This window comes from Myiozetetes cayanensis, unplaced genomic scaffold, assembly GCF_022539395.1.
Source record: "Myiozetetes cayanensis isolate MyiCay16 unplaced genomic scaffold, myiCay2020 scf19, whole genome shotgun sequence".
NCBI lineage: Eukaryota > Metazoa > Chordata > Aves > Passeriformes > Tyrannidae > Myiozetetes > Myiozetetes cayanensis.
This window is the reverse complement of record NW_026087400.1, coordinates 10,763,727-10,788,061: the sequence shown is the minus strand read 5'-3', so window position 1 is coordinate 10,788,061 and position 24,335 is coordinate 10,763,727. Positions and strand designations below refer to the sequence as shown.

Below are 24,335 nucleotides of genomic sequence, written 5' to 3'. Positions count from 1 at the left end.
TTGTAATTATCTCCTCTTTATAAAAATAAGCAAACCACAGCCACAGTCTAGACTTCATCTTTAAACCCTGATATCATTTTCAAATGAGAAATATTAATAAAAGTGGTAGATAAATCACTTCTGGTATTGGAATTATACTGGCTCCTCTATCAAACTGCTTGGAAAGACAACTAAACTTGTAAAGTTAGATTGCTTTAAAAGGTAAAAATACTTCACCTGTGCACTTAAGTTGTCTTCCTATTTAAGCAAAGTCTTTTAGACAGTTGAACTGATGTGTTATTAGTAAGACAATGCATAATTATTTGTGAAATAAGCTGTAGACAGGCAAGAATGAGGTAAATGTGTGGTCCACACTGTTTAAAAAGTTGAAAACATTTGTTGGGTTTGAGTTCAATGTTCAAATCTGTTGGTTGTTGCTGGTTTGCAGCCTATTGCACTGTGATTCCACTGAATTTATGGAATCTACGTCTGAGTTACACCACAGTAGGTAAAAGAAATAAGGCCCAAGGTTTGTTATTTCTTGAAAGAAGACACACTATGTGTTGTACCAGCTATAAAATTGCTTCTTAATTCAGTAAACTATAATGAACCCCCTGAAAAATAAAATAGAGCTGAGTTCACATGGGATCAGAGATGAATGATGCATCCTTGCCAAACAACTCTCTGAAAGCTCTGCATTCGTGTGATAGCTTCATTAACTTTCATGCAATAATTTATAGATAAATTTAATCAAAAAAGCAAGTATTCCAGCACCTCTAATAATATGAATTTGATTTTTGCACATTAAAACTGTGATAAAGCCTTACTAATTATTTTTAATTATCTCGAGATGAAAGTACGTCAGTCATGTAAGTAATTATGTAAGTAATCTAAAGCTGATTACATAATAATGATGATTTGCTCATTGCCTTCAAAGTGCTTATAACCAAATTTAATTTTAAGCAGGATCAAGAAAATAATCATTTAGTTCAAACATTAATTACTAATTGTAATCCTAATTCATTAAAAACAGACCCTTTTTTTTGTTTTTCTTTTTTTTCTTGCAGGCTCTGCAGGGCGTTAATTGACGTCTTACGAAATGAGTCATTTTGGCAAGGAGGAGAATTTCTCGAACGGTGAGTCACGGCGAGCAGAAGGGACTGCTCGGGAGCTCCGAGGGGGCTTTGGCTGCTCAGAGGGAGCAGCTCCTCCAGCAGCTCCTCGGCCTCCCCAGGGGCAGTCGCGGTCCCCCTGCCCCGGCAGCAGCCGGGCTTGGCTGCCAGCGCCCAAGGGAGTGTCCCAAGGCAAATCCCGAGGTTTATCGCTCCCTTTCCAGTCCGGGCTGGAGATGGACAGAGGGTCTGAGCAATCCCTTCAGGATTTGGGCTGGCACTGCACAGCTTCACAGCTGCACGGCTGGTTTTGTGGGGTTTCTGTCCAGCCTCTCTGTACCTGTTAGCATCCCTTGTTGGGAACTGGGGGGATACCCAAACACCCTCCAAAAACGGGACAAACTTTTGGATGGTAAATTGCTTTGGTAAAGAATTACCTTTTTGATATGTAACTCTAAAGAGTTCAACTCAATGGCTGACTGGTCCGATAGGATACATTGAGAAAAACTGCATTAATATCTCAGTAATTTTTCCAACAGTAAATCTTAAGCCCCAATGAGATTATTATAACCATCATGTACCATTCCTGTCTAGTATCACCCCTTGCTCCTGCAGCTAAATCAGTCATTTAATTTTGCTCACTCAAATCGTGGGCCTTGTAAGTCCTGGGTGGTCAGGACTCCATCTAAGGCAGTACTACTGTCATTTTATTGATGATACTTTTAGCAACATTTCCCATCCAACCTATAGTTTTTACCCTTCCAGTTTCACCTTTCTCATCCTGTTGCTCCTCAGAGAATCCATCTTAATCTCAGACAGAACTGAACACAGCTTGCATGGTTAATTCAGGCTCAATAAAGACAGGATGCAGTTTGTTCAGGGAAGTAAAGAGCTATTTTAATTGTCCCTTATCCCACAAAACGAAAAAAGGATTTGACCACCAAGTACTTTTTATTTTCTCAATCCTCTTGAAGTTCAAAAGGTTCTGCTTAAAGCAATAGGCCAAGAATTCTCAACAGCCCAACAGAAATGCATCCTGTGCAGATACCTTTCAACCTCCCAAACCCAGGAGGAGTGTTCTGAATCCCATCTGATAGAGGGTTTATTGTTCTGCCAGTCTGGGCAGTGTTTGTGGAATGGCTTGTTTTCAGCTCTGACAGACACAAGCATTCAGCAAATCAAACACACACAGACAGGAATGATAAAATGGCAGCAGGGATTAGACAATACAAGAATTTGGAATATTACATTAAGACTTTTATCTTTATGCAGGATACACGTACTTAGTTAAAACTACAGAAACATGAAGAAAAATATAACACTATTAGTACAGTAGAATCCCTCAAACTTAAATGGGAAAACTCTCTAAAATATTCTCTACGTATTTTTCCTTTTACAAAACACTTGAAAATGCCAATCCCATGAACTGATAGAAAAATATAATCTCTGGTACATTTTCCTAAAACCATGACAGGTTCTGTCTCATGCAAAAACACACCCTCCAACTTGTGTCGTTTCAGAATTGTCCCCCCAGCCAAGACAAGGTCACTGATATTGGGTGCAAATGCAGTGATGGTACCTGAGCTCAATCTTACTTGAGCTACTCTAAATGATCACTGATTAACTTTTAAAAGCCTTTTAGATTTGGCCAAACTTATGGTCAGACCACTGTGGCCATTCCCACCCTTGGTACACAAGGTAAAAATAAAGGCTTTTCAAAAAGCACGTCCTCTTCAAGGAGTTATTTGTTCTGTGGTGGTGTATTAGTGCAGGGATTTTCTTGAAGTTCAAAAGGTTCCAGATTGTGCTCTTGGCTCATCTGGAAACATCTGTGAAAGCTTAACTACGACAACCAAGCCTTTTGTTGATAATCAGGTCCTTTCTCTTTAATTCACCACTGATGCCAGTGTGGGCTTCAGAACACAAAGGTGAAACCCCTTCAGCTGATTGGGATCCAGGTACCAACAAATCTTTCTTCTGGTACTCTTGATCTCAAGAGTGGGTAAGAGCCTGATTCTCAGGGTATAAAGGCTGATAACTGGAAGGACCTCAACAATATTCTCAATTAACAATGGTAAACTAGGGAATATTCTTTAGCAAAGTGAAAGGTGCTACTCTGCAAGCACAATTGAATAACCTCTTGCCAGGACCACAGTTTTAAAATATTATTCACCTAAACTTTACTTATATGCTGAATTCTGATACTCTTCAAATCAAGTAGAAACTGATGAAGTTAAGGAAGTCTGGAGAAACTTTGCACACAAATAAGAGTTTATTCCTCTTTCCTAATGGAAATGTTTTACCAGGTTCCTTGATGGTATTAGTGCACAGCTTCTGAATGCTGAAACGAGGCAAAGGAAGTACATAAAAAATACACTCAGTTCCCTTTTCTTATACCAACTACTCTCAATTAATTTATTTATGGGAAATAAAAGCAGAGATTTTTATGTGTCATTGTGATGTTTATCCTTTTTTCTGTCTACTTTCCTGTTTTTTCAAGTCATTAAAACTGTTTTATACACGTAAAGCACTATCAGTTTTCAAAGCAGTTAACAATTTTTCTCCTTTGAATCTTCAAAGCACCAGTTCACACAAACAGTTCCCTCTTCCCTCCCCAAAGTGCTGTAGAAAGGAAATGCGAATTACTCAGTATAACCAGGGGAGCCTGCTGAGGCTGAACACAGAAATTAATGGAAAGACACAAGAATTTGCTCAGTTTATATTAAAGAAAGTGTCCTTTGGTGATGAGGGGCAGTGATGCTGTGACAGCCCCATCAACACTGCATATGTTCTGTGTCAACTAAGGGGAAACAGGAAGGATTTTTGCCTAGGAAGGAGCAGAAGGCTCAGAACTCAATGGCATGGCAGGGGTTTCTCGTGCTAATCAAAGCCATGGCTCTCACACTACAGGGTGGGAAAAATACCTTTTGCTGTTTGAAAGCTTTTCTTCCCTGTGCAGATGAACAGCTACTGTACTGCAGCCTTGTGTGAATGGCAAATCTGAGCTTCATATTTTAACACTGGTGCTACACAAACACTAGTCTTAGGTACAAACTGTGTTGGGAAATTTGATTAACCAATGCTATCTTATCAGTAAGACTGTGTGCTGCCTGCTTTTGTGAATAAGCTGATTTCATGAGCTGTTTGCTGAGGGTTTTGCCATTTTACCAATTAACAATGACCAGGTGTTTACAAACTAAGCCAGACATTTATAATGACAAGTGTTAGGACAGATGAAATAACATACATATGAACTGCCATGGAAGTAGGACTGTTTCAAATGTTTTTTACATTGAAATTCCCAATTATTAGGCCTTAGTGTTTTATATCTTCATATCACTTTAGAACCATGAAACAATCAGTGCTCAAAATATTCCCTAATTAGCAGTATTTGCTAATAAGAAAATACGACAGAGGAAAAAGAATTTGCCAGAGTTCAGGTGGACTTGTCAATGTTTTTTATTCCAGATGGAAATGAGATGTGTATTTGTCTAAAACTGTGGTTTCTCATCTAAAAATCCCAGTCTTTCAGTCTGCAAATGAAGAGTAGAAAAGGAAAATGTCCAGTGCTGGCAGGTGGCCAAGGCCTGGGTTTGAAAAGCAGTTTGCACCTTGGCAAAGGCCAGGAGAAAAGCAGGACTGTTCACCCAGCTCCTCTCCCAGCCAGAGCAGCTTCTGCAGGGCTGGGCTGGGCTGGGCTGGGTTGTGTCCCTCTCAGCCAGGCACCACCTCAGGCTTCACTGAAGTCACTTTTTTTGACAGAGCCTGACTGGGGAAAAATGTTTCTTGGGTCCAGAAGAATTTTCAGCCAATATTTATCCCTGATCCCTTGTACCCCCCTTTTTTTCCTTCAGGCTGTATTTACGCTTACACTGAACTGTCTTTACCTTTCTCATTACCTTCTTCTTATAAAGATACCTGTTTTCCTCAACACCCAGCTACCCATATTCACATAATTAGTTAATTATTTGGCCTCAGCACAGGGCCAATATGTGTGAATACCTCACCATCCCTCACCATTTGTCTCCTAGTGCAGGCTGAGCTTTCAAGACTCTATCAAGTTGCCTCTGCATCATCTTGTGACAAACTCTATGACCAAGGTCCTTTTATTATCAATTAACAAGAAATACAGCAAGCTATTTTGTTCAATCTTCGAGTGCATGAGCTAATATTTGTACTGCAAAATTTAATCCCACTCATTTCATCCCCTTCAGCATTCAAAGTCTTCCAGGGGGTTTCTGTGTGTGCACTGGGATCCTTTGTTAGAGAAGTGTCTCCCAACTCAGCATCAACCCCAGCCTGCTCAGATCTGTTCTTCTGTGGTCAGTGCAAATGCAATGGTTAAGCAAACTCAGTTACAAAACACATGCATAAGAAATTCCACTTGCAGCTGCCACTCAACTCCGCTTTCTTTTCAGCACTGTCCTTTGTCCTGTAGCCAGCTGCTTACACACCTCATCATCATGCTGCAAATTCACATGTTCTCCAGCTTGACTGTTTTCCATATTTTCCACACATCCACTGTATCAGATGCTCCAAATCTATGAAATCTGCACTTGCTCAGCTGTGCTAGGCCTGACTCTTTGCTTTTAGCCCTGGAAATTCCACAGATCTAATCTCTCTTTGCTTGCGGGTTGGTTTGTGAATTGCCCACTTCTTTTTCCATTTGAACCTGTTCTTTGCCAGCACTGGACTCAAACCCCACAGTTTTCCAGCATCAAAGCAGTTTTTCTTTTCTACTCTAACAGGAAGTCTGCAGTGAAACCACAGCTGTAGGGGCTGCACAGACAGGATGAGTTCACCTCTACGCTGCCAGCTTGAGCTGATATCAAACCCAGCTTTCCCCTTACTCTTTAAACTTCAGACTCCTCATCATTCCATACAAGTAGCAGAGCTTAAACTGCTCAACACAACTTAGAGCTAAGAAACTGAAGGGTATAACAGAAAATAAGATCATACCTTCTTTCCTTATAATATAAACCAGCTTTTAATAATAAAAACTTCTATCACGTTTTCAGTGAGAATTACATATACATTTCAGTGTAAAACAGTGCACAGTGTCAATGCCCTTAGATACCCTTCTCTGCATCTCTTGTGTTGGCAGTGGCTGCAGACACGGGCCAGGATCCTGCCCAGGCCATTCCATGGAGCTGAGCTGGTGGAGGCACAGCCAGGGCTTGCCCTATGTGTTCTTTCTTACTTTTGGGTGTTCCTACAGTTCTTGTAATACTAAGTACATTTTAAGTTGAGGATTCAGTGAAGAAACATCCATTTTTAATTCAAACAGCAAATGGTAAGAGTAACTCTCCCCAAATTAAAAAAAAGTGCATTGTAATAGTGATCTGCTCATCTGGCTGCAGTCCAGAATGGACACCCAGCACCAAAGCCCTGGATCCCACAGCAGGCAATCCATGGGCTGTTCTAGTTCCCTGCAACAGGTTAGAGCTGAATATTTCACAGAATATTCTGGGTTGGAAGGGACCCACAAGGATCACTGAGTCCAACTCTTAAGTGAATGGCCCATAAGGGGGATGGAGCCCATGTGTTTGTTATTAGCACCAGGATCTAAACAGGCTGCTGGAGGTCAGAGGAATCAGTTAAGAGATCAAAATAAAACACATTCCTTCCCCAAAATTATTTTAGTCTGTGAGTGAAAAAAAAAAAACTAAAAAATTAAGGAACAAGGTTCAGAACAATCTGCATCCCCCAAATTGTCATAAGCCATTTTGTGTTGAAGAGAGGATTGAAAAAACTTTAGAAGTCTTCACGTCCAAATGAAAACGTCTAACTTTAGGTTTTGAGTTGGTTTGGATGTTATTAAAATAAAATGAAGACAACTAAAAACCAACCAACAACAAAACTAACCCCCCCCAAGCCTTTATTTTCTAGAATATTCATCACTGCAAAGCGCTCCTGCATCTCCTGACTGGGAGCTGATTCCAAGGAGGCTGCGGAGAATCGGAGCAATGGGGAGTTTCCTGCACACCTGCTGTGCCAGGGAGGGGTGGGCATGTTAAGGCACTCACTCCAAAGGAACATTATTTCTATCCTGAGACTGCTGACATGTTTGGATTAGTTTCAGCCAGTAATTTGGAAAAAAAATCACTGTGCTTAGGGTAATACTGACAGAATGGAGAACAACTTTTCAAATGAGAAAAAAAATAAAGTACATTATTTACACAATTCCTTTCTTTCTTTTAACTTAAAAGCATCCCTAATACATCTTAATAACTGTATTAAAGACTACTTAAATATTGAAAGATTTTAAATAATGTAGATTTTTTTCAGTAAACTGGGAGTAGCTGTGTAACTGCCAGCATATTGGTCCCATTTTAAACAATATAATTTTTATTTAAATCTTGTATATATAATAACATGATCGAAAACACATATTATTCCACTCCACATAAATAAGTATAGTTCTTCTGACCTGTTTTAAAAACTACATCTGTTCAAATAATCAGATTATAAGACTGTATTTTTTCCTTTGTAAAGATTCCTTTAAAATCCTTCACTCCCAATCTCTCCTCTTCACTAGCACTGTATTCCAGAGTACATAATCATAGGGCATTAGTAAAAAGTTAATCAAAAACCTGGAAGCTACAGTAAGTAAAATGAAGTAATGGTAAGAAGTATTATGGAATGTATACTCTGCAGCATAGAGAGATTGGCTCTCACTGGGCTGAAGTGGAAAATGACTCCAGAAGAAATTCTTTATGTTCATTATTTGAATAAACCATAGACTGTGCTATTCTTTGTTCAAAAGTGCAGGTCAGTTCATGAGGAAGTGGCGTTTCTGAAGCCACTGCTCGAGGACGCCGACCAAAATCCTGCTGGCAGTGCCAGGGCTGCCAGGGCAGTGCAGGAGAGAGACACGTGGCCCCCAGCACCTCCTGAGCCAACCCAGAACCCCAAGTCCACAACTCTCAGGTGGCAGCACAGACAAGTCACCAGTAAAACTGCACTTTCTTGAAGAACAGTGGTCACCTCTCCAGGCAGCCGGCAAACGGCAGAACGTCCATCCTCGCCCCGGGGCGTTGGATTCAAGAATTTCTTCAAGAAGTCAAAGAAACACAAAATCCTGCAGGTGCTGCAGGAGCCCAAAGGCAGGTTCCTGGGGCCTGGGCAGCAGGTCCATCTCCCCCAGCCAGAGCAGCACCAGAGGGGCAGTTCATGGCTCCCTGGGCAGGGCTGCTCCCGTGGTGCTGCCACCAGTGGCTCCCACTTCTACAAATCCCCGTCTGTAGGTGGCTGGCACAACCTATAGAGCCTTTGGGGCAGATGAAGAGGAGGGAATTAAAGATCACAAGGATAACAACAAAGTTACTGCCATCATATAAGGGAGTCAGCAGCTCCTTTGTCGTTCTGCAGTTTTTAGAGGTAATGCCATATCAAGAATATCATTATTTTTAATCTTAATCATTGCAAATTTAGAAGTGCCACTGGTGATTTGTTAACTGAGGTATTTATAATCATCGTTTACAATTAATTGAGACTTTCCAGCACTCTTTTAATTTTGGGTCTTCAGTGGTCCCTTCTCTCTTTTCCTTTCTCTATTTCCTTTGCTTTTAAACCCAGTTCAGCATTTTTCCTGAACAAAAAAGTTCCCCCTTGCTCCCCCCTGATTGGAATACCAAGCACATAAAATAACGTATTTGTTTGTTGACATGGTTGAACAAACTTTAAAATCAATAATTATATTTCCTGAGAAATTTTTTGAGTCACAAGATTAGCAAATTGAGAGCAGTGGTTAAACCTAAGCACATGTGGACTTGTCATTCATGTATGACTTTGTGGTAGCTTTTTCTTGGCTGATTTCTTTTCATCTGAGTAAACCCAAGTCTTTTATAACTTCTCTTTCAAGACTGCTATTAGAGAGTTTGACAAACCTCAGTGTTAACTCCTGAGAGTTAATATTAATTCACCAGATCTCCTTTTAACTCAGTGCTCAGTTTTATTTCCCATTACGATGATGGAACCCAGTAGGAACACACACATCCAAACTTTACTGCCCTGAAATAACCCTGAAATAAGTAAATAGTCCTGGAATTTATCATTGTGATTTGGAGTGTATTCAAAAGAACACACTCAACATAAACAAATCTTCTGATTTGTTTGTAAAGCTGTTTCTTTTTGAATGTAACATGCTGGTATGGTCATAAAAAATGGAACCAAAGACACATACAGCTGTTAATAAGGCAAAATAAATTCCCTGCCAAAATCTGATGGATGGCACTGGGGCCACGGTCCAGGAGCCAACACCACTGTTTTATTCCATTCTGGAATAGCAGTTACTGGTTTGCCTTCATGTAAACAATGCCATTAATGAACAAAAGCAGAAGTTCTCTCATATTTCTACAGATGGATCCTGTACACACTGGCATCTAAATCACAATGATTTGTTACTGCCATTGAGGGGAAATGCTGTGCTATGGTTTATTAAAGAACATTCTTTTCTCATTGCTGAGAGATGAAATTGGAAAAAAACTGATCAGGGATACTTTTCTTAAAAATAAAGGTATTCTTTTCCTGCAGAGAGAGGTGAACATCTCGAGCTCCCTTTAGGTGCAGTGGGATACACAAATGTACAGTGCTTTTCAAATCTGCCTTCTAGACAAACCCAGAGAGAACCTGTACAGCTGCCCCTCCTGAGGGCTGCGTTACTGGGGGGTTCCTCTGACTGGCAGCACTTGCTCTCAAACCTACTCTGCCAGAACTCAGCCATCAGGCTCCTGTAAGCACACAGCAGTATCAGCTTATGGATTATCTTTGCATATCTGCTCTCAAACTTGCTGTTCAGGAGTTTTTCTTTCTAAGCATTCCACACATGGCTGTCAACGACTAGCTCTGCCAACTCACAGCAACAGCCCAAAAAAGATCAGCTGTGTTTGATTCAGAAGATGCAGAAGGTCTTTGAAGCTGATGATCTACAAATTACAAGCAGCAAAGCTGATTAATCTACAGTGCACTTAGTTTAGTACAGGGAGAAAGAAGCACAGGATTCTTCTTTTTTTTTCTCCAGTATTGCTGCTAAGACCATCTTTGGTTCTAACAGGAACTCCACAATTGTTCCAGAAGCATAAAACCAGCACTCAGAGAAAATGCACAATACATAATAACCTACCGAGGTGCACACTGTGGCATTTGGTCCATCACTTTCAGATTCTTGGCAGAGATTTCAACCCTTGGTCCCTGTGGAAGCAGAGAATTTATGGTACTAAGAGTATTGATAGAGCTGATGATCCTTAGGGGAAAATATTATAATGGGAGCATGGTTCCTATTTGAGAATCCATTAACTACTTCTAGAAGCTTTGGAATCCATTGGGTGGATACATTAGTCATCTGTGTTTACTTAAAGGATGGAATTAGTCCCAAAGCATTTTACAAGCACTGCTGTCTTAGCACTAGGGAATTTCTGCTATTTAACACTGCGGTTGAGACTTGGTTTTTTTCTGTACTGAAATTGTCTTAAATATGCTGCACAGCCTATCCATCAAGGCACACACTTTAAATAATGTACATTGTAGCATATATTTTAACTGCTGTCATGGCTACACATGCAGAAGTTCATTTGTTCCTGTCAAACACAGGTGTAGCTATTCAGACATTGGTAAATTAATAAATTCATACGTTTGGCTCTGTGGGTTTGCAGTGCACAAAACACAGTGCCCACCAAGAAAACACCTGGTGTTTGTGCCACGATGTCCCTGGGATGAAGACAGGGGGTGCAGCAGCCACAGCCAAATAACTCACTTGCTTCCTCATGATGTCTGTGGCCTGCATGATGCACTTGGGCAGGAGGCCGTGGCTGCGGGCCAGGATGGCAGCCTGTTCCAGGGACACACTCAGGGTGCTCCTGACAGAGGGAACATGAGGAGATCACAGATCAGTTTGAAAAAATATAAATATGTATGTACAGGACACATAAAAGTCACAACCTACCCCAAAGTAAAGATGTTAGTAGATTTAGGTCCTTATGACACTCCCTTAAAATTTACTTTAATTTGCTTTGAATGGAATCAAATCTCTAGGAAGGACAGAAGTTCCCACCCCAGCAGTAGCACCCAGGTTCAACCCTCACCTCTGCATCCCAGTGCCACACATGGTGATCTGACAGGCCCCCAGGCGGTAACAGAGCTCAGAGGACACGGGCAGCAAGGCAGCTCCTGATGTGGGACTGCTGGAACATCCTGACTGAGCTGGTTTGGTGCTGATGAAAGACTTCATCAGCCTGCAAAGCTCATCCATTGCATTGATAGGGCGAATGAGCTGCACAAAGCAATTCAAACACAGTCAGTGGCACAGTGACACCCTCACTTACATTTACAAGCCTTTATCCTATATCTAAGCACAACATTCTACACCTGCCAACTCACAGCAACAGTCCAAAAAAGATCAGCTGTGTTTGATTCAGAAAATGCAGAAGGTCTTTGAAGCTGATGATCTACAAATTGCAAGCAGCAAAGCTGATTATTCTACAGTGCACTTAGTTTAGTACAGGGAGAAAGAAGCACAGGATTCTTCTTTTTTTTTCTCCAGTATTGCTACTAAGACCATCTTTGGTTATAACAGGAACTCCACAATTGTTCCAGAAGCATAAAACCAGCACTCAGAGAAAATGCACAACACATAATAACCTACCGAGGTGCACACTGTGGCATTTGGTCCATCACTTTCAGATTCTTGGCAGAGATTTCAACCCTTGGTCCCTGTGGAAGCAGAGAATTTATGGTACTAAGAGTATTGATAGAGCTGATGATCCTTAGGGGAAAATATTATAATGGGAGTATGGTCCCTATTTGAGAATCCATTAACTACTTCTAGAAGCTTTGGAATCCATTGGGTGGATACATTAGTCATCTGTGTTTACTTAAAGGATGGAATTAGTCCCAAAGCATTTTACAAGCACTGCTGTCTTAGCACTAGGGAATTTCTGCTATTTAACACTGCGGTTGAGACTTGGTTTTTTTCTGTACTGAGATTGTCTTAAATATGCTGCACAGCCTATCCATCAAGGCACACACTTTAAATAATGTACATTGTAGCATATATTTTAACTGCTGTCATGGCTACACATGCAGAAGTTCATTTGTTCCTGTCAAACACAGGTGCAGCTATTCAGACACTGGTAAATTAATAAATTCATACATTTGGCTCTGTGGGTTTGCAGTGCACAAAACACAGTGCCCACCAAGAAAACACCTGGTGTTTGTGCCACGATGTCCCTGGGATGAAGACAGGGGGTGCAGCAGCCACAGCCAAATAACTCACTTGCTTCCTCATGATGTCTGTGGCCTGCATGATGCACTTGGGCAGGAGGCCGTGGCTGCGGGCCAGGATGGCAGCCTGTTCCAGGGACACACTCAGGGTGCTCCTGACAGAGGGAACATGAGGAGATCACAGATCAGTTTGAAAAAATATAAATATGTATGTACAGGACACATAAAAGTCACAACCTACCCCAAAGTAAAGATGTTAGTAGATTTAGGTCCTTATGACACTCCCTTAAAATTTACTTTATTTTGCTTTGAATGGAATCAAATCTCTAGGAAGGACAGAAGTTCCCACCCCAGCAGTAGCACCCAGGTTCAACCCTCACCTCTGCATCCCAGTGCCACACATGGTGATCTGACAGGCCCCCAGGCGGTAACAGAGCTCAGAGGACACGGGCAGCAAGGCAGCTCCTGATGTGGGACTGCTGGAACATCCTGACTGAGCTGGTTTGGTGCTGATGAAAGACTTCATCAGCCTGCAAAGCTCATCCATTGCATTGATAGGGCGAATGAGCTGCACAAAGCAATTCAAACACAGTCAGTGGCACAGTGACACCCTCACTTACATTTACAAGCCTTTATCCTATATCTAAGCACAACATTCTACACCTGCCACACAGGAACAACTAATCAGAATATATATGAACTTTGCAAGTGGCAAAATACAATTACTTAGGCTTGGGGCAGTTCTTTGCAGTTGCCACAGATCCCATACATCCTCTCCAGAGCAATTGCAAGGGTGGTCTCTGGCTTTGTGTTCCCTGCAGCAGCATTTTCATGCCTTACCTGCAGATATCCACATGTGTGCCCTGCCCTGTTAGACAGACACGAGATGCTGGGCAGCACCATTTTCCTGCTGGTTTAACTGTGAACAAAGTGTAACTTGCAAATGGATCATTTGTTCATTTTCATGCATCTGTAGGGGAGGAAAATGAGCCTGTTCTGTCTGGCTTCAGCCAGTGTTGGAAAGGGGCAGGCAGGGTCACCCAGAGCCTCCTCAGTGCCAAGGTAGGGGGAGTTGTGTCTATGCTGGTTCTGCACATTTTCATCTCAACATAAGAACTGCAGCCAAGCTCCAGAGAAATTCACCCTTTTAGGGTAGGGAACATTTAAAAATGCTGTTTGGGTTTGTACAGATCTGCCATTTGGGTATCCCACAACTGGGATTTAGAGATGTTGAAATAACATTTTTGTGAGAGAATTTATTGCAGAAATAAACACAGCAACAATACCTGGTCAATCTTCACTGCAGTAGTATTGGAATCAGTGGGCAAGTTTGATCTCTCTAGGTAAAATGTCCTGCAAAAAGGCCAGCAAGGATTAAATTAGTTGGTTTGTCCCAATTCAAGCACATGTGTGTGTATCATCTTGTATAAAACAGCTGAGCAAGCTATGCTAAAAATCTTGTACTCGAGGATCTGCTTTCTTATTGAGCCATTGTGATTGTAGTTAAAAATATTCCTAATATCCATTTTTAAAAAATAATTTTAGTTCTGCACAAAATTCTGAGGTCAAATATGATGGGTATTTCATCCTGTACAGTGCACTCCTGAATGAGCTTATCCATGGGAACAAAATTAACAAGTTTACCATACAATGAGGACCTCCAAAAATCCTATTTGTACCAAAACCCTGTCACAAATGGAACCTCTTTTTCATTAAATTTTAAGGCCCTTGGGAAAGAGTGCTCTGAAATTTTCCGTGTCTTTTAAGGCAAAGCAGAAACACAAAATACCTGAGTTTCCTGTAGTATTGCTGCACTTTCTCAAGTGAAATACCATTAATTTGCTGTGGGAGTTCTTCCAGAGATGAGCCAGCTGGTTGTGATTGCCCCTCCATACTCTCTAGAGCTGAAGAAGAAAACATTTTACTAAACCTATGTTCTTAGTGGGGTTTTTTTGATACATTTATTTATTTCTGTATCATCTCATTGCTCAGTAGATGACTCCTTCTCATTGTTTAATCATGTCGAGGCTGATTCTGTTACTGCATAAATTTAGTGCCTTTCCCAGTATGGGAGTACAGTGGTAGATCCTAAAGGTGAGCTTCACAGAAAGCACCTTTATTTAACAGCAATTATTGCCCATCAAAGGTCCCTTGAAGGAAGTGTCCTGGATTGTATTTGATGGGAATATTTGCTTAGCAAGTCGATTTCCAGCCCAGATGATTCTGTCGTGCTGTTTGCTTTTTAAAACACTTCCCTGCAGCGTGGGCACATCTCCTGATCCCACACCAGATCAGACTATCCATGTACTCCAGGACAGCATCTCTGTGGCCACGAGAGGAAGGCATAAAAAAGCCCCAAACAGGCATATCTTGTTCTCATGTCTGTGCCTTATCCAGTACTCCCCAGGTTTTCCTAAAATAGAAGCACCTGCTTCCTAAATGTGTCTGTAGGTCACAGCTGCGTTTTTTTAAGAGCTTTATGGTCATTCTTTATTTTGAATCCTTCAGAATCATCAGCTAAGCTTATTTTTCTCAAGAAAGCTTTTTATAGACACCTTTTGTAAAGAGCACCGTGTGCAGTTTCAAGCTTCCCCCGTTCTGAAAGCGAGCAGGCAGTTTGGAGAAGTAGTAGCTGTCAAGATAAAAGATAACCTTCAAGGCCTGGCGACTTCCTTCAATGTGGTAGAAGACATGAGTATCTGGAGGAATAAAGATAGAACACTTACTGCTTTACCACAGCAGGGGAATTGTGAAACCACTGCTAAGGGAGTTTGTTAGATTACCTAATGACATTTCCCATCTCCACCGTAAGATGAGTAAGGGAGAGCCTTTATGGAGAGAATGCAGGCTCTGACATACTACACTTAAAAAGATATTAGTTAGTGTGATTTAGTCTGATGTTTGATGCAAATACAGTAAAAGTGGTTAATAATTAAAATCCCATGTTGTTTCATGGCATCTCAACCAATAAACATGAAGAGAGAGCTGGCAGGGTGGGACACTGGAGAGCTGAGGATTCAGCACAGTGGTGAATAACAAGCATCTGTCAGGAACTGCTCATCATCTGTGACACCTCCCCAGGTACAAAGTCACCCTGATAAGGCACAGGCCACAGCTACACAGCACAGAACAGGCACCACCACCCCACCCTGTCAGTCCTGCTTTTTATGCTCTGTGTTTGCAGTGCAAACTGAGGGACTCCAACAGAGAGGCTGCCCGGTGCTCTCCAGGTCTGACATGGTCTCTTAGATTATAATCATAGAGGATATTAACCCATAAAACATACAACAAGCAAAAAAGAGCTTCAAAGAAATAGAGAATACTCACTTGCTACGAGGCTTTCATCCAGCTGCTTGAAATAGAAGGCAACTTTGTCTAGTTCAGCCAGAGTGACCTGGATGTCTTCCAGCATGGTGTGCTCCTCCTTCTGCATGTACAGCAAGGAAACACACACAAATAGGTTATTACCTGGCAGGAAGGAGGTGTTGTTATGGGCATGCTTTGGTTGAGGAGACCTAGAGCAGAGTGCAGAGCTTTCCATTAGCTCCATCCCAGCCAGGGAATTACTAACAGCTCCTTAACTCATACTGATACAAGGTTAACCACCTCTTGCTTAGGTGTCATTTGATGTGATTCACCCAGTAGAGAGGTTTAAGGACTGAATGTTTGAAGGGATCTCTTTCTCTAAGCTTTACTCGATACCTAAACATGTGAAGAACAGCTGATCAGTTACTGCAAAATAAATATTTATATACTGCATGCAATGCACAGAAACAGCAGTTACATATACAGATAGTTTAAATTGTATTTTATAAAAAAACCCCACACTCAATCTACAGTATTTCCACAGTCAAAAAAAAAAAAATCCATTTTCTATAATGTCAGAGCTACTTGTCTTTTTTATGCTCCTTTTTTTCTTAGCATTTTTACAGTTACGGCAGCTGATCTCCTGTAGCTGTGGCTCATGTGCTCATTAAGTGCAGATGAACAATGCAAACGTGGCTCCTCTCCTTAGACCAGCACCACAGACCTGAGAGATGGACTCTCCATTTGTCCCAACTCCTGCAATCCTCTGAACTTTCCTGCCTGTTTGGGGAACGCGTGTCCTCGCCAGGGGATGGCAGGGGACACTCGTGTCACCAACAGCTGGGTGCTAAAACCTCCCTAAATGCAGCAGTTGTTCCAAATGTGAAGGTAGATCGGCTCCTATGGTGTTCTGGTGTGACCACGGGTCTGGTATTTGTGAGGGAGGTGGGATATGGGATAAGGAATATGGGCACTCGGTTGCCAGCAGCAGGAATCTCCAGAGTTCGCCGTAGTGGGAGTCTGAACACGCCGCTAGAACAAGGGGCTCTGGATGTGCTGTGAGTGGCACAGAATCACACAGCCAAGTGTGAGCAGACCCAAGGGTGCCCCAGCTCTTCATCTTACCACGGTGGGGGAGAGAAGAGACTGGTAGTGCAGCAGAACTCCGGTGGCTGCGATCTGTTCCAGCCACTTCCTGCTGGCATCTCTGCTGCTCTCCTCGTACTCCCCGTTGTTGTTGTAGCGATAGTTGAGAGCAGCCAGTAACTGCTCTGAAAAGGTGCAAATAGCAGCCACAAGAGACTGAGAGAAGATGGAATCACGTCTCAGCTGTAGCTCAGTATCTGCCAGAGAAGGGGAGAGAAGCAGACAGAAGTCATGAGTATACTTGCCTTTCATCTCACTGCCAACAAAGCAGTTTGTGTGTTGGGTGCACATGACATTTGGCCTCTGAACAGATAATAACCTCTCCTTGCTGTGTGACCTGGCTGGAGAGATGAGGACAGCATAGCTGGCACACATGCAGCTTGCAAAATTTTCTAGTCCAGTAAACTGTTTATTACTCTCTCTGCCATCTGCATGCTCCTTCTTCTGACTAGAAAGAGCTGCAACTCCTTAGGTACAGACATATCTGGACTGATTCCCTTCTTTTTGTGTTTACAGAAGCAAAAGAATTATTGAAAGGTCTCTGTCCTTACTTCTCTCCTGGTCTCTTACAGATTAATCTTCCTCCTTCCATCTGTATTTTGTGGGCTTCCCATATGCTTAATGCATTAACTGAGCCCATCTGTGTGGTACCAATTGGTTTATGTTTCCTGGGAGAATTTCCTCTGCATTAACTTTGCTTCCAGTGTGCCTGCCAGGCAGCCACAGGCTGGTCAAAGCAACCTTGTCACACTTAAGGGGATTGCAGGCCAAAGAGGCACATGAATAAGTGAAGAGCTACTTCCCAGGCACCCCCAGCTCCTCCAGCAGGCTCTCCTTGGCAAGGCACAGTTCCCCAGGGAAAGAGGCTGAAGACATCACCCAGAGGCTTTGAATGTCTGGATTATTTTTATAAGCACTGAACACAACAGACTGACTAATACACTCCAGGCCCTGGGCCATGTTCTCAGCTCAAGGGTAACCATCCTTCTTTCCAGAGGATGTTCATGACAATGCTGTGGGAGATGGGGCACACGTAGACAAGGCACTTCGGGACACGTTATATCTGCATTACATTATCAGTAAAAGCAGCCTTTATAATCACTAGACTGAATCCACAGGCTGCTTTGGACAGACTCATGGACCAGCCCTGGCAGGAGCTGAGGTAACTCAGAGTAACTCTGAGGTAACTCAGAGTCTCTCATCTTCATTCTGTGAAAATCTGAGAGATCAAGTCTGGCATAGTCAAACAATGACAGCATATTCCAGTTATTTATTACCTCATTTTCAAATGAATGGACACCAAATAGATGCTACAATTACAAAAAGACTGTGCAGTGGCTCCTCAGAAAGACCTGTAAGCACAATGGTTGGTGCATGGTAACAGGTTCCTGATGTCCCCAGTGTATTTAGGAGCTCCCTGCACATTTAGGGTCCTTTTCTGCTCCTGGCTGTAATTTCAGTATAGACAATCCTAATTCCCCACACGCTTGCTCTGCCTGGAAAGATGACAGAGTCCATGGTCTCACAGAAAATTGTGCAATACATCTCATTTTTGCTGCATGTTCTCACCACAGCAGGAATCAGTAAAGGCTGTCTGGGAAGGAGGGTTGTGCAAAGGAAAAAATGAAGACAGTAAAAAGAAAAATGAAACAACATTCTGAAACAACAGCAACCAGCCAGGTAACACAAGCAGGCTCCAGTGAACTGAAATCATGTAAATTGAAGAAGAGACATCAGATCCATGGGAAGGTTGGCCTAGATGCAGAGCAGGAGAAATGTTAGCACAAAATGCCAGGGAAAAATCCCTAAATGCTAAGGAAACACATCATATCCTCGTGTATGCACGTGAATGCACATAAAACTGTCTCAGGGACTTCTGCAACAAATGAAAACCCCTTACCTGTGCATTTTAACAAGGCCAAAAGCAGCTGATTCTTCCCATCTAAAACAGTGAAGACAAGGAATGCTGTAGTCAATGCAGTGCAAGGCAGATGTGTTTGGTGAACATCTCCCCATTCCCCCAATCCCTCCCCCAGTCTTTTTACTCTGAGAGTCCCCACTTGCACAGACACGTTCAGTGAATGAAAAACCCAAGGTGTAAAGCAAGAGAATTTTCCTGGCTACATGCTCTATGTTAACTTCCATAGAACTTGCAGATAAATCCCTAAGGAAGTGATTTCTGTCCAGTGCTTTGCACTGGGCTTTAAACATCAGCTTCATCTCCTGCTTCAGCTCAACCAGACTGCAGTAGGTTAGGATGTTGCAGCATCTGATTAGCATTCATTTCACTTTGGAATATACCAAGCATCTCTCTCTTCCTTTTCTGAAAGGGTTTAAAAAGCACAGGGAGATGGATCAGTTTGATAGCAATCTGAATGGGCTGATGAAATAAGAGGGGGAAAGTTCTTTGGAATTGCTGCACAGGTGCAATTTTACCATCCAGCACCAGGACTCTGCAAACCATAATGCTCTAACTGCTCCTCTCTAGAGCCCAGGACAGCCTTATCACAAACTGAGATCAGAGTATAAAATCAACTGCTGGGCTTGACTAGACCAAGATCTTTTCTCCCTAAAGCCAATAACAAACTTTTCCTCATTTACAGACCTTCCACATGTTTCTGTATGATCTCAACAAGGTTCCTGATGCGCACTGGAAGGTTCCATGGATCTTCCTGAATGCTGGCTTGAATGTTATTCCGGCACCTAACTGTGGTTTCTTCCTTCTGCTTAAATTCTAGAAAACATGGAGTGTGTTAGCCCTTAAGGAAATGCTCCAGAGCTGAGAGAGGCTTAGGAGTTATAATGTAAATATAGATGAAAGCAGAGACACAGCATCAATAGCAGTAATTGTGAATTAAAAAGGGTTCTTAAATAGAACCATTACAGAGGGAAAAGACTATTCCCACACTCCCAGTAGCAGCAATCTCCCTGCACTGCTTTCAGGACTGTGGGCCTGTGGGACCTGCACAGAGCAGGGAGCTCTGCCCCTCCTCAGACACAGAACCCCTCTCTGCTTCAGTTCTCAGGTAGATCTGGAGTTCTCTGGCTGTGCAGAATCACATCACCTGCTTGGCTGCAGCTGTCACATCCCACAATACTGATGAGAAGTTCTGAAATATTCTGCTTTCTTTCACCTGATGGAAGCTAATCATTTAATTATAGAGTAGAAAATTTACTCTCCAGGACTTATGGATGCAGCTAAGCCAAACACCCCATGGTTGGGGATAAAATGCATAAGCAGAGAAACACAGAAAACTGTGCCAAGTAACTCCAAGACAGGAACAGGAGAGCATTCCAATGTCCATCCATCACCAAAAGGTGTCTGTGGTAGCTATTAAACAGACACTGTGGGGCAGGATTCCAGCTGAGTGTAAGCAGGGCTTGTCTGTTCCTCAGTGTGATGAGAGAGGAATCATCAGTTAAATAAAAGACTCTCTCAGGCTAATTAATATAGTTTTAATAAATGAGACTGTTTAAGTAAAATAAAATAAAGGAAGTGTCTGTTATTTCTGCACTTCATTCCAATAGGGCATGGAAAGACTAACATTCAGCACAAATGTGAATGTGTTTGTAAAGATGAGTTCATGTAACAGAACTTCACACGAGTTATTCCTGGAGTCAGGAAAAAAAAGCAGGAATGCCTCTCTAGTTCTAGGGCTTGCCACTGTAACTAAAAACCAGAACCTGTCAGGAGCTGGAGTGTGACTACAGCACCCGAGGTACAGCAGAAATAGTAGGAAACATTTCAGATTTCAAGTGGGAAAGGAAATGCAGCAAATGTTCAGAAAATAAAGTCCTGTGGATTACAGGGAGACAAGAAACCACATCCTGAGCCCCAAAACCACTAAATCCAAAGTCTCATCACGGTCCCTGAGGAAAAAGAAAACATGGTATCATCTGTTTGCTCTCTATGGGAAGCAGTTTTCAAAGTAAGTGTCATGTGAGGATGAGTTTACCCTGGCAGTTTCCCATCTGAAGAAAAGCAGAGTAAGTCATTAAGCAAACTCAGGCAGAACCTTTTGGTGCCTCAGATCTACAGTGGTCAGCCCCTCCTCAGCTTATCAGAGCACTCATTCACCTTGTATCTGACCTATCCCTACTTTGTACCTCTTGAGATATGTTCACATCAAAGGGGGGATTTGGAGAATTGTGAGAGAGCTGCGAGGATTCAGCAGCACGTAACAAAACAGTGGTTTTTGTGTTCAGAAGGAATTCCCATGAAAGCAACCTTTTAAAGATGCAAAATTTCAGTGGTCAGAAAATTTCAGTGGTACCTGTCAATAATGCATGACTGGGCAGACTGCAGAGCTAAGGAACTCTGTGGCCAGATAAGATGTGTGCAGCCACAGCGAGCTCTGAGGTCTTGGAAATCACCTTGTAAACACGATCAACCCCCTTCTTTACCTTGCAAACTGTGGTCCATTGGAAAGTGCTTGGTTTCTTCAAAGGCCTTAGTTATTCCTGGTCCTTTTAGAAGTGCATTGATTGCATCAACCTACAGTTGGAATGTTATCCATCAGTGTAAGTAAGACTTGCAGCAGAAAATCTGAACAGAGCTCGTGTGGGGAAATGCCCAAACCGTTACACTATTTGTATTTTGGAACAACCTACAAATAGCAGGAGGACTTTGTAGCCATGAACTGGCTTCAAGAGCCTCTCTCATTTAATACAGCATTTTCACAGTGATGAGCTTCATGCTGATAAGAGAATATCAAACCATGCTCCGGTGTCACACACCTATAAAGACATCTGCAGGCCAGACTTGGGAGAACCCTCCTGCAATCTGCAAATGTGATTCATTTACATCCTACAAATTATCAGATGTTTGTTCACCTTTTCTTTTTTCCTCATGCCTTAGATAAGGCAGGTCAGCCTTGCTTAAATCACATGAGACAACTGGAATGTGGACTAAAGTGATTCCTCAAACCATCCCATAATATATTTGCTTACACAGTACCCCAAAATCTTGATAGTTTGCCCTCCTCGAAATATGATAACACAATTTAGTACTTCCAATTTCTTTCATTAACATTGATAAAGAGAAAGCAATTCTGTGTCAGAATAACACTTTACATACCTGGTTAAAAAGGTGTTCCAGACAGCCATGAAGTTTGTCTTGCTTGTCTAAAGGAATCCTCATATCATTAGGAAGCTCATCTCCTAACAAAGGAGAGATGAAAAGCTTTTAACTTTCAAACATAACCTGTGAGGAGGCCACAGATGACATGGGCACACCTTCACACTGGTGGGTGAACAATGATTGCTGCTTTATCTCCACCTCTTATATCAAAATAATCATTATTTTCCTATCCAATAACTAAAGAAACTTATCCCTGCCTCATACCTCTCCCACCTTCCAGATTTACTGTGGTTTATCAGAAAAAGCCAAATCTCTATCTTTATGTTCTTGTTATTAGTTTTGAAGAAACCACATTTGCAAGCGCTTATAATCAGCAAAGACTTATCAGCTGTGCTGAGGGGTCCGGCATGAGAAGGACTCCTGTGCCCTGTGCACACACTCACCTGGTTCCATCATCCCTGCCCAGCTGATGTGTCCCTGCACACACTCACCTGAGCCCATCCCACCCCATCCCATCCCAACCCATCCCAGCTGATGTGTCCCTGCACACACTCACCTGAGCCCATCCCATCCCATCCCATCCCATCCCATCCCATCCCATCCCAGCTGATGTGTCCCTGCACACACTCACCTGAGCCCATCCCATCCCTGCCCAGCTGATGTGTCCCTGCACACACTCACCTGAGCCCATCTCGTCACTGCCCAGGTAGGAGCTGTTGCTCCTCACGCTGGTGTAGGACAGCACCGAGTCCCGGTTGCTGTTACATTCACTACAAAGCAAAGCAAAGAGGGGATGAACAAAAGCTGTCCCTACACCCAGCCCCTGGCACAGCAGCATTCTGCCTTCATTAGCACTGCCCCCCCAGCCTAATTCTGTTCCACGTGTGCAAATGGAACAGCAATGACATGCAGAACCGCCCTCAGCAAGGCCTCTGGGGCTGCACTGCCCCAGGCTGGCTTTTCCTGGTTGTAGCACCCACTGACTGCCCAGACCATCACCCTGGTTCTGCACATAATGCAAACAGCCCCTGCACCCTCAGCTGGGTGACCCCAGGAAACCTGCTCTGAGGGCATCCTGTAGGGGACAAATAACTACAATCGATGAGATTGGATCTCCACTAAACAGCTGTTACAAATTCTCAGGATATCACAGCATCCAAATCCAGCACACTGAGAGGCTGCAGCAGCAGAGGTACTGAGATGGGAGAGCAAATTTAAGGAATCGATACCATTGGAGAATCAGGCACTGCAGATCCTAAACTACCTCAGGAAGCAGAGGAGTCACGACAGTCAGCTTCAACTTGGCTATGCACACCTGCAAAATTCTACTGTGGATCTCCTCTCTTTAAAGTTCACTTTACACTAACTATAATTTAATAAAAGTATTGAAAAAGGCTATGGATCTCAGGCTCTCCCCTTCCAGTGAAATGACAGATTTTAATGGTAGAAGCCCAAAACAAAGCTTACAAAATGCTTCAAATTGTCTCTTCCTCTGATTTTATTTTAGACTGACATGAAAGAAAAACATAAGAGCAACTGAAAGAACCCTAATTGGGGGCCTTTGTTAAATCTAGTATCAAAGGAATCTGTTTTTTCTCAAGAAGATTAATACTTATGGCAATTACTCTGCTTTACAAACTCATGAATTACACTCCAAATGATCCCACTGAAAGCAGCATGACTAATGCAAACAAGGTATTTTCTTATCTCTAATTTGCTTGGTTTTGTAGCTGCTTGATAGTTTTTCAAATCAAAACCCACTAAAACACACTTTATTCCCCCTTGAGTAACTATTATCTGTAATATATGCTTAATTCTCTGCCTCTGTCTAATAAAGATAAGACAGAATAATGTTTCTCATCTTACATTATGTGTAGGATTTTGGAACAAGTGACAAACCCACAGAGACTGTTTGTGCTGTCACTTTATTACCCAGAATAGATTAAACTCAATCACAGAAATTTAAACTAAATAGGGATTCCTACTAACAGTGAAAGAAACACAGCACATTTCACTCCAAAAGCTTCAGAGCTCGTACAGATTGAAATCTCACACAACAAGGAGATGTCCCAGATCTCAGCACTGAAGTGCTCGTTCTCTTTCTTTACTGACTTTGCACTTGCTGTCCTGAGAGACAATCAATACTGAACTGGACAAGACCCTGAGCAACCAATCTTGTTGTCCCTGTCCTGAGCAAGAGATGGGACAGTGGGGGCTCCAGAGACCCCTTCCAACACAAACTGTTCCCCTCCTGCCAGTTCTGCAGCCCTGCATGGATGGAACTGTTGTTATTGGTACCAATGCCCAACAACAGCAAGTAAAGCACCAGGACTGCAGCAGGGAATTCTCAGACCCAGTATTCATTCAGGTCCCTGGGATCCTCCCAGCTCTAGGGCCTTACTGCAGATGTAAAAATGGCCTGGCAATGATGTTAAACTGCATTGGTCAGACATGGCAACAACTTGTTATTCCATTTCTTCTGCAGCTGAGTT

General features: G+C 42.5%; 1 protein-coding gene across 5 annotated transcripts in view; it reads right to left on the bottom strand.

Moving 5' to 3' along the window:
- Positions 1-1,962: 1,962 nt before the first annotated feature.
- Positions 1,963-24,335, bottom strand: part of PREX1 (phosphatidylinositol-3,4,5-trisphosphate dependent Rac exchange factor 1) — a 145,992-nt gene continuing 123,619 nt past the window's right edge. For 2 of the 5 annotated variants that reach the window (XM_050314074.1, XM_050314078.1), the window contains exons 27-40: positions 22,525-22,613; positions 21,841-21,923; positions 21,168-21,258; positions 19,369-19,497; positions 18,664-18,705; positions 16,743-16,960; positions 15,639-15,738; positions 14,867-15,010; positions 14,101-14,215; positions 13,598-13,664; positions 12,692-12,879; positions 12,364-12,466; positions 11,734-11,801; positions 1,963-8,361 (exon numbers count right to left, since the gene is read on the bottom strand). In XM_050314074.1, the coding sequence (XP_050170031.1) occupies positions 8,319-8,361; positions 11,734-11,801; positions 12,364-12,466; positions 12,692-12,879; positions 13,598-13,664; positions 14,101-14,215; positions 14,867-15,010; positions 15,639-15,738; positions 16,743-16,960; positions 18,664-18,705; positions 19,369-19,497; positions 21,168-21,258; positions 21,841-21,923; positions 22,525-22,613 (1,480 nt within the window). In that variant the 3' untranslated portion in view covers positions 1,963-8,318. Of the gene's footprint in view, positions 8,362-10,215; positions 10,284-10,845; positions 10,949-11,173; positions 11,362-11,733; positions 11,802-12,363; positions 12,467-12,691; positions 12,880-13,597; positions 13,665-14,100; positions 14,216-14,866; positions 15,011-15,638; positions 15,739-16,742; positions 16,961-18,663; positions 18,706-19,368; positions 19,498-21,167; positions 21,259-21,840; positions 21,924-22,524; positions 22,614-24,335 lie in introns of all 5 variants that reach the window. The other 3 variants (XM_050314077.1, XM_050314075.1, XM_050314076.1) reach the window with 3 other exon arrangements.